General features: G+C 36.0%; 1 protein-coding gene across 10 annotated transcripts in view; it reads left to right on the top strand.

The window, feature by feature from the left end:
- The window catches only part of FAP (fibroblast activation protein alpha), a 74,215-nt gene that overhangs the window by 17,570 nt on the left and 43,646 nt on the right, over positions 1–12,999 (top strand). For 7 of the 10 annotated variants that reach the window (XM_070581406.1, XM_008525456.2, XM_070581407.1 and 4 more), the window contains 7 exons: positions 582–676; positions 1,605–1,679; positions 3,199–3,251; positions 6,869–6,941; positions 7,621–7,741; positions 8,689–8,843; positions 11,326–11,429. In XM_070581406.1, coding sequence (XP_070437507.1) covers positions 582–676; positions 1,605–1,679; positions 3,199–3,251; positions 6,869–6,941; positions 7,621–7,741; positions 8,689–8,843; positions 11,326–11,429 — 676 coding nt within the window. The remainder of the gene's footprint in view (positions 1–581; positions 677–1,604; positions 1,680–3,198; positions 3,252–6,868; positions 6,942–7,620; positions 7,742–8,688; positions 8,844–11,325; positions 11,430–12,999) is intronic. The other 3 variants (XM_070581410.1, XM_070581412.1, XM_070581409.1) reach the window with 1 other exon arrangement.

Below are 12,999 nucleotides of genomic sequence, written 5' to 3'. Positions count from 1 at the left end.
ATTCTCACCCTAACAACAAATCCTTTAAGGCCACAATATTGATATTTGGGTATAGGTTTTCAAAATAGGATGTTGTCAAATAAGTCCAATCTAACAAATGGTAAGGTCAACTAAATAGTTTTTGACATCATAGTTTATTTCTAAAGTGCCAATAAAAGTTGATATTTTCATTTTTCTCTTGAGAAAATAAAGTGCACACAAAAAATAAAGCACACACAAAATAGGTTTTAAACTAAATCAAACCCAAACCAAATGCATTTTTTTATTGAAAAAGAAATGTACCATTTTTTATTGGTTTATCCCCTTCGTAACACAGAGAAAACCCAATTTATCCCTGAGCACCCTGAACTGGTTAGAATAGGGCTGCTACTGGCAAACATAGCATCTTTGTGTAAAGTGGAAAAAATCATCCTTTCCTCCCTTTCACCATCACCTTATTATTTTAAATCTGACAAAACAACATGTATTGGACAGGGAGGAGAAAGAAAGTAAATCTGTGAAATAGAAGAGATTTCTCTGTTATAAATGTATTTCATATTAAGGAAGATCATTTCAAGTTTTGTTTTCCTTCTTATTTAAAGGACAAGAATATCTTCATCAGTCTACAGATAATAATATAGTATTTTATAATATTGAAACAGGAGAATCTTATACCATTTTGAGTAATACCACCATGGTATGTATCCAACATCATCTTCCTCCTCAAAACCTTTGCCAGCTCTCCACTGACCAAGGAAGAAAGTCCGAACTCTTAGCACCTGATCTGGACCCAAACCGCCTTCTCAGCTCAATCTCCCCTGTAGATCTCCTCCAGTTCTCTCTTTCAGTCACACTGGACTACTGTCCATGCCTCCTCTAAATCACCTAGCATCTTTCTTCCTGTGGGGAAGTAGTATGGTATGAGATTGAGGACTGAGTGAAGAACTCAGTTAAGAACTCCATCCTTATAGTCAGACAAATTGAGGTTCAAATTCTGGCTCTGTCACTTACTAGTTATGGAAACTTGGGTAAGCTTCTACACTACACCAACCTCACTGTGCCTCAGTTTCTCCCTCTGTCAAGCGAGAATAGCAATACTCTTTGGGTTAATATAAGAATTGAATGAAATAACATTTGAATGTCCTTAGGACAGTGCCTAACAGAGGATAAATGCTCAATAAATGGTAGCTATGATATGTGCACACACACTATTCTGTCCTCCTGGACTCTCAATCCTCCTACTCAAGTCAAGTTAATAATACTTTCCTCCTCTGTGCAAGCAATGATCCTCTCATGTGGATTCAATCACCTCTTTCTTCATGCTCTTGCAGTGCTAGGTTTATATCTCTTTTACAGAATTTTCTAGTTCGTAATGTAAGTTGCTTATTTACAGGTTTAACATTTTAAGCTTCTTGAAATCACAAAGCATATCTTCTCACATTCTCTTCCCATAGTGTTTAATGTTTCTTTGTATATAGTAGGTACTTCATAAACATTTTCTTTAATTACATTGAAAGTACATGTATATAGGAGTGTATCAGTGATATAATATTCTTTTAGAACTACAAATTTACATGGCTGTTTATTTTTTTTATGCGTTCTAATCAACTTCTTCATAATTTCAGAAAACTGTGAATGCTTCAAATTATGGCTTATCACCTGATCGGCACTTTGCATATCTAGAAAGTGATTATCTAAAGGTATTGACTATTTAATTTGTGTATATCTGATTATATTTCCTACTAATCCACAGATTGGTTTATAAATGTAAGAGGAACAAAGAATCTATCTATATCTCTAAATATTCAAAAAATTAATGTGGATTCTAGATGAGCCCAAAAAGCATAATTGAAATGTATACAAATAATTCAGAATTTGGCATTCTTGTCTGGTTATCAAGTAGTAGAAACTACTTTCCTCTGGGAGGAAAAAAATTTCATTTGGGGACACTGTATTCATCAGAAATGAGAAAATTACCTTATATACTTCTAAAGCTATTTGACATTATAAATCATTAGTTAATTCTCACTTATTTTAACCTTGTGAATGTTTATTATTCTTGAAAATGGAAAAATCAACATGTAGCTTATTTAACTCACTTGCTCAAGCAAGATAATACACAGTCAGTGGTTGACCAGGGCTTAAGTCTGTTTCTTCAAAATCCTACTGTAGGAGCATCCACCAAACCAGACCATTTAGCCTTACTTCATTTCCCCTTCCTGAATGAAGTTACGGAGGGAAGTTAATCATCTTATTTTTCTACTTATATATCCTGAAGATGATTTTCTTTTTGCAAAAGAACAAAAGAATTTACTATCAAATTAAATTGCTAATAATTATTTTTAGATCAAAAACCCTTTGTTTTAACTGCCATTTTTCATAACCAACTCAACCTGCAAAACTCGCTGATATACAGAATGAACAGTCAATCTTCGCTCTCCTCGGTTGTTTAATCAGCTGATTGTTTTCCAATGGACCAAGTCCTGATCACCAGCAATCTTCAGAAAGATTGACATCTCTCTGACAATTGTCAGGAAGACGTGTTTCAACCTGCTGCAGCTTCTTTGCCGAGAGTTTGAAAGCCCTTTTAAGAAACAAAATCCAAGTTAATACTTGGATTATTCACTAACCGCAGCACAAATATACTCAATGACAAAAAGAGCAGTTTTTTTAAGGAGTCATTATAAGCTATATATCTCCTATTTATTTTTTTAATTTCTATTATTTTAAAAAAGAGAAAACTATCTAGAAAAGGCAAGAATTCTGTAACAAAACTGTACACTGAATGAAATTCTCTTTATGCAGTTTTAAAGGGTGTCATTATACTGAATTGCCCAGGTGCAGGGTAATCCTATGAGCCACAGAAATCATCCTGGTTTTATTTCAATCAAGGTAAAGCATAAAGGGAAAATTCTTAGGATAGAGTGTGTCAAAGAAAAGCTTTTTATATTAAGAAATGTCTTTGGATGTGCTTTTTATGGCGTGAGAGTTGAATCACCGCTGAGATTAGTTCTGGAACTTGGACAAAAAACACAAAAGTCCCCAGTAAAACTCTTTAAATGAAGACTTGTTTGGAATTGAAACATATCCTTCCTAGTGCCTTGTGAAAATAGTCCTTTTATAATTCTGAACCTTCAGTTGAATGAACTATGATTATACATTATTGATATAAGCTTTTTAAGAGTTATAATTTGTCTTTACCTCTCTTCTTTCTGACAGCTTTGGAGATATTCTTACACAGCAACATATCACATCTATGACATCACGAATGGGTAAAACTTCATGTCTATTTATTAATACTATTTAAATCTAATGTATAGACTTTTTCATTCTGTTTCTGATTTGAGGTTAAGACTACATTATCTTGCTACTGATAGTAGTTTCTTACTTCTTTATGTATACCTGTAAAACTTAAGAAATTATAGGAAATACTCCTATGGAATATTCACATTTTTTATTTGATTAATATTTTGCATTTTTATACACAATATAGTTTTATTTTTCCTACCTTCCTATTTGAACACCACATTATAGATATATCATTTATAGAAGTAAACATACATAATAAAAGTACAAAAACACACATAGGAATGATATACTATTTTTAGGAGAGTGACTACTTCATTGGAAGGAAGCAAAAGGGAGAAAGAAGCAGCATTAGTTGTATCTGAACACATATCAATTAATTGCTTTTAAATTAATTTTTTTAAATTGAAAAATGTTAACATCTCTTAAAATTAGATGGTGGATAAATTGTCATCTGCTGTATTATTTTCTTTATCTGTGTGTTTAACTATTTGAAATATTTACAATTTAAAAGAAAAAAAAGTAAATGAATGAGTAAGTAGATGAAGGACTGAGGGAGAGAATTCCTGGCAAAGAGAATATATGTAAAGCCCCAAAGGGAAGCGAGAGCAAGGAGCGTTCAGGAAACTCAAAGTAGGTCAGTTGAGTTGAAATTGGAGGAAGGCACACTGACTAGTGGGAGGTGGTGTAAGGTTGCGAAGGCGTTGGGGCCAGGAGGCATGGGTCAAATAATAATGTGGAAACCATTAAAAAGAGTTTAGATCCCATTCTTATGACAATAGGGACTCACTGAAGGGTTTAAATGGGAAATGACATGATCAGATTTGCACTTCAGGAAATCACTGTGGCTAAGTATGGAGAATGGATTGGTTTAGTTACTCATCTTAATGTGATATCCTATTTGCTGTTATATAAAAGGGAAAAATAATTAGATGGCTTGAAGAGGTATTGAAAAATCTTATGGTCTATTTCGCCTTTTGTCTAGCAAGAACACAAAAATTCAAAAGAGATTTATCTAACTACTTCTTTTAAATGGTCAGAAAATAATAATTTTGACCACTTTAAATTTTCAAGTAATGAATTAGAAACTGCTTAATAAAGTAGAATCTAAATCCATCTAATGAACTCTGAGTCTTTCTCTTCTCTGTATCCACATCATCACCAAATTCACGAAGTATTTATTGAGCATCTATGTGAAAAGCATATATGGGGAAGACACAAATGAACTCGAGGCACCAACCCTACTCTCAAGAATCCTTTAGACTAGTGAGGTGGAAATCTTACTCTTTCTGTAGAATTCTAAAGATTTTAACCATTTCCTTGTTTCTCTTTTCCTCCTTTTGAAGTTCTCCATGTTCTACCTCTGTTGAAGATCACCAAATCAAACAGCATTCCAAGAATATGACAGTACTAATATTTTAATCATAGTTTGTATAAGCTTTATGGCCTAGAATCGTTTTAAATATTTAGCTTTTATGCAGTGCGTTTAATCAAACCTTTGGTTTTTGTTTTTCCTGCACACCTATCTAACTTGCCAGATTGTTTTTCTCTGAGGTAAACACAGTGTAATTTACAAACTAAGGAATGACAAATTTTTTGAGCTTCAAGGCAAGACTGAAAATTCCAAGTCTTCTATATGCCTCTGGAAAGTCTATAAATATCTACCACAGAGAAAATGAAGATGGTTCTGGTTTCAAGCAAGTGAAGGAATACTGAGGAGATGACAACCTTCGTAAGGCAGCCTCCTCCACTTTCTCTCATACTGTTAATTACTTAGAAAACAGAGAAAATGGCAGCCGTGGTGACTTGCCAGTCATGAAGAGACTGTGCCCCGAGATTTTCAGCTTCGCACTGTCTACATGACTGCATAGATGATTCCACGGCTTGTGGAAACCTAAGGCAGTGTTACAATGTCAAAGGTGACACGAATATTGGCTTGAAACAGTTGTAAACCAGGTGAAGAATGGCTTCCCTTCTGGGTGGTCCCTTTGCCTGTGCCCTTGTATGTCTTTCAATATGTTCCAGACCTGCCAGGGGCCTGGGGCTCATCTACCGCCTTCTGGCAGTCAGGATTCCCACTGCAGCACCAATGGTCTCCTTCCTCCAAAGGTGTCACTTTTTCTCCAATTAAAACTGATCTGTCTGGGCTGGCCCAGTGGGGCAGTGGTTAGGTTCACACGTTCCACTTCTCGGCAGCCCAGGGTTTGCCGGTTCGGATCCCGGGTGCAGACATGGCACCCCTTGGCACACCATGCTGTGGTAGGCGTCCCACATATAAAGTAGAGGAAGATGGGCATGGATGTTAGCTCAGGGTCAGTCTTCCTCAGCAAAAAGAGGAGGATTGGCAGTAGTTAGCTCAAGGCTAATCTTCCTCAAAAAAAAAAAAAACTGATCTGTCCCCTGCCAAGTTCCCTCATTGTTCTCTAGGCCTCATGCTGCATGACCTAATAAGTTAAATCAAGGCAATGTGTGTTACAAGTCTTCACAGCTGTCCAAATTTTAAAAGAATGGGAAAAGTAGAAATGTCAGACGTGTTAGGGCCAGGTTGGAGAGATTTCTTTGGAGAGGGAGGCCAAGGAGACTTCCTTCAGGCTCCTCGCATTCTATCTTGGAGGCTGGTCTTGTTTCGCAGCTCCATGAAAGCGTTCTTAGTGAAACTATTAATACAATCCTCAAGAAGATAATAGTCAAAACTTAAGCATGGCATCCTATGACTCTTTAACACTTATAAAAATCTGAACACGTTCTTGCTGAAGAACGACAAAAACTCCACAGTCAAGTCAGTGAATTGAGTATTTGCAGGGCGACTGTAAGCATCAAAGTGAGATTTTTGGCCAATAGGATATTTGAAATTTCCCCATGGGTGGAGGACTTTGCAAGCTTAAGGCATACTGCCCAGTATATGATCTGCTTTTCAGTTTAGCTTGAGATCAGATGTTCCTTTCCTTTTCTGATTTCAAGTCAGATCCCCGGGGAGATTGTCAAATGGCATCTTATTTTCAAAAATTTGAAATGCATATGCATTCACAGAGATGGGGGTTGTGAATGAGAATGTGGAAGAGTACATATTAAACTTCAGCACAATTATAGAATATGAGAGCTGGAAAGCACTTCAGCGACCATCTCAGCCTGGTGTGTACAAATTTTACAGTCCTGAGGGTTAAAAGACTGCAGTTTAATTTTAGGGGTGTGCCCAGAACAAGCAATGTGATTTTAAAAAGTCACACCATCTCTCTAACTTCACATTTATTTTCTATAAAGTGAGGAGTTTCCATTAGATAATTTCTAGAGATATTCCCACTTTCACAGTTTATACATCTTTAATCCGTTCACGGCACTATAAAGGTCAGAAAACAGACCTAGAGAAGTTAAGTGACTTTTATGTGACAAACAAAGAATGGTAACTACTACCACTACCCCATGTCTCCTGTCTCATGATGCCACATTCTTTCCATTAGGTTTGAAGAAGCAGAGAGGAGGATCCTTCATTTTTATTCTTTGTTTATTTCTTCTGTTTATACTGATTTTTTGTGTGTGTTTAACAACAAGGTTTATTTATTTATTTTTCTTTCTTTCCTTCTAGAGAGTTTGTAAGAAGAAACGAGCTTCCTCGTCCAATTCAGTATTTATGCTGGTCGCCTGTTGGGAGTAAATTAGTAAGCGTTTAAATTGTAGAAGTGTTTAATCATTTAAATAAAAGAGAAGCCATTTGAATTTGGCCTTTGTTAAGTTTCCCTCCCTGAAAGAAAAAAAAAAAATTCATGACTATTTTAGTGGTTAAAAATGGGAAGAGTTTTGATAAATTGAAACCCATCTGAGAATTCAGCAAAAACTCAAGCTCATGGATAGACTTCTTTAAATATCGCAGTCAAAAACTTTATCCTTATACTGAGCCAGAATGCGTTGTGCCAGAAAGCTCAGGAAAAATATGGTTTTCACAAGTTTCCCAGACTAGCTTCAGACAACATGAAATTTTGTCCAAGCTCTTATTTAAGGACTCTAAATAAAGATTAGATCTGGCTAGCTATTAATATTCAGAGATTTATTTGACTTTCTGTCAATGTACGTAACTATCTATTTGGATAATAAAACAACTAATGTAATAGCAGACTTTATTCTTAATTTGATATAGACTTTAAAAATCGTTAGCTATTTTAATATGAGTTGGTTGGTTTTTTTGACTTATTAAAATGACATTTTAGTCGTGAATCTTTTTTTGCATCTGGATTACCACTCCTTTTAAAGGTATTAGGTGAATAATTAACACAAATATGCAGACTGCATTGTATTTCTTATGGAATTTCTCTTTATTAACTAACTTACCACCTCTTCTAGGCATATGTCTATCAAAACAATATCTATTTGAAACAAAGACCAGGAGAACCATCTTTTCAAATAACATTTAATGGAAAAGAAAATAAAATATTTAATGGGGTCCCAGACTGGGTTTATGAAGGTAGGCTGTATTCTTTTTCTACTGCTGCTGTTTTAGGCTTTTAATTGAAAATAATTGCATACATTTAGTAAGATTCAGATGAGGGGTATGCTCTTTAGCTGAATGGGGCATTTCTGAAAGCTTTTATTAGGTTGTGAACCAGGTGTGCATGTTCTGAAAGAATAAATTCTTGTTATCAGAACACTGGTAGAATTTATTTTCGTGAGCATTGTGAAGTGGTGGTAATAATTTATATTCCAGGAAATATGTGGTTCTTAGATGCTGTATTAGCACATTCTTTCAGGTTTCTTTTTTCTTGAGAAATAAATCTTTTTTCTAAAACTAAACAACTGTCAATATTATTTTGTGATAAAATCTTCTCAGTTTTTGATACTTTTGTGAATTTTATCCTCTTTCTAGTTTATGTAGGATGTAGGACCTAATCGGACTTTCAAAGATCTTCTAGTCCTTGCCTTTATTTAAAAAATATAACTGAAGTGCTTTTTAAAAAGAATATTCCCAGGAGAGAAAGTCAGCTTTCAATGTTTATGTCACCCTGTAGTATAATTGCAGTTCTCCTTGTTTGGCTACTTCAGGTGACTATAAAAATCAGAAGCTGCCTCAAAAGGAAAAATTAATTATTGCTGAGATGTTTATTATTTATTTAAAAAGTTACATTTCTGATTAATGTCAATTCCTAACAAGACTAATAGATGTTTGGTATGGGGTATAAGGTTAAACTATTCCTCTATACCCAGACTATTTATCTTTTAATAATCAAAGTATGACGTATGTCACATCCACATTGAATAAATTATTTCAGTCAACAAATGGCTATGTACAGTATATTTTGAAGTATATATTAAATAATATATATGAAGTATATATATATATATGAAGTATATATTAAATAACGATTTTAAGAGTAAGCTGTAATTGTAGTTAACATGCTGTTATTTATTTTTCAGAGGAAATGCTTGCTACAAAATACGCTCTGTGGTGGTCTCCTAATGGAAAATTTTTGGCATATGCAGAATTTAATGATACAGAGATACCAGTTATTGCCTATTCCTATTACGGTGATGAACAATATCCTAGAACAATAAATATTCCATATCCGAAGGTATGTTGCATACTTTTAGTAGATGCTTTCATTTCTATGGTGTCAAAATGAGCAACCAATACCATGAATAGAGGTGGGATCAACAAGTTTGGAGAGCTTCTTATCCTTGTGCATTGTAAGGCAAACATTGTACTGTGCTCTATTATTTATGTGGACATCTGTTGCTTTGGACATCTGGTTGTGCTGGATGAAGAAGTCTTTGCAAAACCCATTGCAGAATCTTTGAAAAACATATGGTCTAGATCATGGAGGAAAAACAAGCTTAACTTAATTTTAATTTTTTCATATTTCATGCTCCAAATTCAGGGTAAAGTTCTGTTTTGCAATTCCCTCTTGAATTCTCATGTAAATGCAAACTAGATTGGGAAATATAAATGCCGAACTTGATGTTCCTGTCAAGTAGAAGCAGGCATGCGTTATGATCTTTTCTGGACTTACAAGGTAGGTTAAGTTTGTGAGCCTAGTTTATTCCCTGAGGGAATTAGATATGGTGTGAGCACAAAGTTTCTTGCATAAACATTCTTAGTGCACGTATTTTTCATTCAGTCCCATGTCCAAGGAGAGGAGAACTGTATGTGCAGTAGGACAACGGCCAGGTCACAGTGGAGAAGCATCGTATCCTAATTTAATTTAGACAAGAAATCTGAAAGGAGATGGAAGCATAAATTCTCCTCTTGCACAAGGAATGGCAGTGATTTTAGAAGGCAGTTCTTTCTCCTTTAGTCCCTATTGTTTTTACTTGTCAAGGGGAACACTGTCATATGGATCCAGTGGATCCCTATATGTGACAAAGATGGGTGTGCATACACACAAGTGGATTCTGAAGTGAGCCAAAGTGGCTGTAGTGAAAGAAGGAAATTTCAGATGGTCTAATACTTATGTTAAAAGTCATATGAGAGCCAGCCAGTGGCCTAGCAGTTAAAATTCGGCACGTTTGGCTTCAGTGGCCCAGGTTCGGTTCCCAGGCGTGGAACCACACCACTTGTCTGTCAGTGGCCATGCTGTGGCGGTGGCTCAAATAGGAGAAGTAGAAGGACAACTGGAACTACAACTATGTACTGGGGCTTTGGCGAGGGAAGAAAAAAAAGTCATTTGAGAAAATGCAATGGATAGATCATGAGTGTTTAGGTAGGAGACCCCTCAAGGGCTGTGTAGAAAACCTGAAACCGGGAGATGTTTGGAAGTGAGAGGTGCAATAGTTGAGACCCAACATGTAAAAGAACTTGGATCTTTGGGAGGGTGTGAGGGAGCAGGAAGAGATGAAGAAACCTAGAACTTGGGAGTAAGTGACAATGACAAAGAAGTTGGGACCTAAATTCTCATGTTTCTTTTAAGACTGATGCAACTGAAACATCTGACATGGGACCAATAAGTGAGAAAACAGTCCCAGCTAAACTTTGGAGTGAAACAGGGAGGTTGGAGGAGAGCCTTGACAATTGTTTAGATAAATTCAAACAGCATGGAGTCATTTAAGACAACATCCCTAAATTTTGTGAATTTAAATTTTTTAACAACTCTTAAGATTCTCTTTTTCTGTAGTAAAATAACAGAGGAACTCTAAAAAGCTGCCTGGGCTTGAACTATACTGTCATGTAAATTGAGAGTGTGTACTAACACAGAAAGCACAAAACAAGAAAAGTATAAATCCTATGGACACTTTATTTGGAGGTGAAATTTCCCTAATCTTTTGGGGATGGTGGTAGTAGTAATGTAACCAGCTAGATTCTGGGTGTGGTGATTGTCCTTGACCAAATTATAGGGTAAAACCAAAAGGTATCTTTCAAATATTTCATCATTTTATTCTTTACACTCTTCTTCCAAAAACCAGTCCCCTACTTCACTTCCCCTAGCACATGGAGAAATGGTTATTATAATTACCCTAATAATAATAATGGGAAATATCTGTCTTGAAAGTCAGAAAAGAGAATATTAATTACAGAACTACATTGTCATATCTAAAATATTTTTCCCTATGGATCAAATCTCCCTCATTAATCATTTAAAATACATGTTTTCTGGCCAGCCAGGTGGCGCAGTCATTAAGTTTGCACATTCCACATTGGTGGCCCAGGGTTAGCCGGTTCAGATCTTGGGTGGGGACATGGCACTGCTTGGCAAGCCATGCTGTGGCAGGTGTCCCACATGTAAAGTAGAGGAAGATGGGCATGGATGTTAGCTCAGGGCCAGTCTTCCTCAGCAAAAAGAGGGGGATTGGCAGCAGATGTTAGATCAGGGCTAATCTTCCTCAACAAATAAAATAAAATAAAATACGAGTTTTCACTCTGGTTGACACAATATTTGTAATTGCCCTGCAAGTAAAATTGAAATGAAATTCCTGGTCATGTTATAATTAGAATGTTTTCAACAGTAGTATAGTTAACATTATTAGCTTATGAAAATATACCTATATTCCTAAAGTGTCTTTAAAATGTTGATGATAATTAGAATTTTATGAGCTTATATATCTCCATTTTCTTGTCAGGCTGGAGCTAAGAATCCTGTTGTTCGGGTATTTATTATTGATGCCACTTACCCTGACTATGTAGGTCCCAGAGAAGTGCCAGTCCCAGCAATGATAGCCTCAAGGTATATTAATCTCAGATCCTTCTCACCTTTTCAACTGCATTTTAACACTGAAATTTTTTAATCAGCATTTACATTTCTTTTCTTGTGAGTTCATGATGTGTATACTATAAGCATAAATAAATAAATAAATAAATAAAATTGGCATGTAAAGCTAAACACACACAAGATTAAAATCACCAATAAGTTTCTTAAATTGGGTTTAAAATATCTGTCCTTTTCACATATACAAAGATGAACACAGTGGTCAATCTAAGTGATGCTTTCTTTAGATGTGTTAATGTAAACTTGAGACCAAGAGGCAGAGATAGTAAAATTCATATACATCCTCAGTTGGCTTCTTTTAAGTCTGGTTTACTTTCTTTCCAACCTGGGGTGTGTGGATCAATGCTTATCACATGTGCATAACAACAGAAGATAAGCCAACACTCTCCAAATAGCATTTTTCACTAGGATGCAGTTTATTCTCAATTATCTGGTTGTAGAATTATCTGTTTGGGGATTAACTATAGACAGACAGGGACATGAAGCATTCTCACTTCCCCAGCATGGTGCCCTCTGTAGATCTTGTCTGATTCATCCTGATGACAGCAACCTTCCAGCCCCCTATCAGTCCCCCATGCTCATTCTGGTTGAAGTGGATAAAGGAGAGAGATTCCCCAAGCCCTGCCTGGTGGAACTCCTTACCTCTTCCCAAACTCCAACAGGCCAATGCTTGACTCCTCTCCTCCTGCCTCATGAAGGACAGCCAGCCAGGGCCAAATGATTGATCACTAATAGGAGAGAGAACCTCATCAGAGGCCTCGCTGGGCCTTGGCAAGGTGAATTCACTCTTGAATAATTAAAAGTGGCTTGAACTTTTTGAGTTATCTGTTATTCCCCACCTCAATCTAGTTGATGAAAACTTAACTAAATGCATCTTTTTTTTAAAGTGGAATGATAGAAAGAGCACCATACAAGGAGTCAAGAGGCTTGTTTGAGCATCTGTGAGACACTAATAATATAATAGTAATAACTAACATCTTTTGAGCACTCACTATGTATCAGGCATAATTCTTAAGCACTTAAAGACTCTCAGCAAATCTTTACAACAACCTTTAAAATTGGTAATAGTATTCTTCTCATTTTATATAAAGAGAGGCACAGATGTGTTAAGTGACGAGCCTAAGGTAGTGTAAGCAGGAGATAAAGCCAGAAATTGAGCCTGAGACCCCTTCCAGCTCTGTGATTTCTTTTACATTGATGTCCAAAAATCTGCGGTTCAATTACATTGATCTTCTCTATCTATAAGTTCATCCTCAGAGCCAAGCAATCATTGCAGCCGTTCATTGCCGCCTGCTATGTGCCAAGCTCTATTTGAGTTACTTCGTGTACCTCATCTCTGATTATCATACTAATCTGAATTTCGAACCCTGAGCATGGTCATAGCTAAAACTCAGCCTCCAACACAAACCTGCCTGGAGAGAAAGACGGCCTTTACCACACTCGGCTCTCTCTCAATTAGTTAAAAGGCGAGAAGTTGAGTTGTCTATGCAAAATAACCAGTTTAATGCTTTTTCCCGTCTAGATTGAC

This window comes from Equus przewalskii, chromosome 17 (assembly GCF_037783145.1).
Source record: "Equus przewalskii isolate Varuska chromosome 17, EquPr2, whole genome shotgun sequence".
Taxonomy (NCBI): Eukaryota; Metazoa; Chordata; class Mammalia; order Perissodactyla; family Equidae; genus Equus; species Equus przewalskii.
This window is presented reverse-complemented; position numbering and strand designations above follow the sequence as displayed.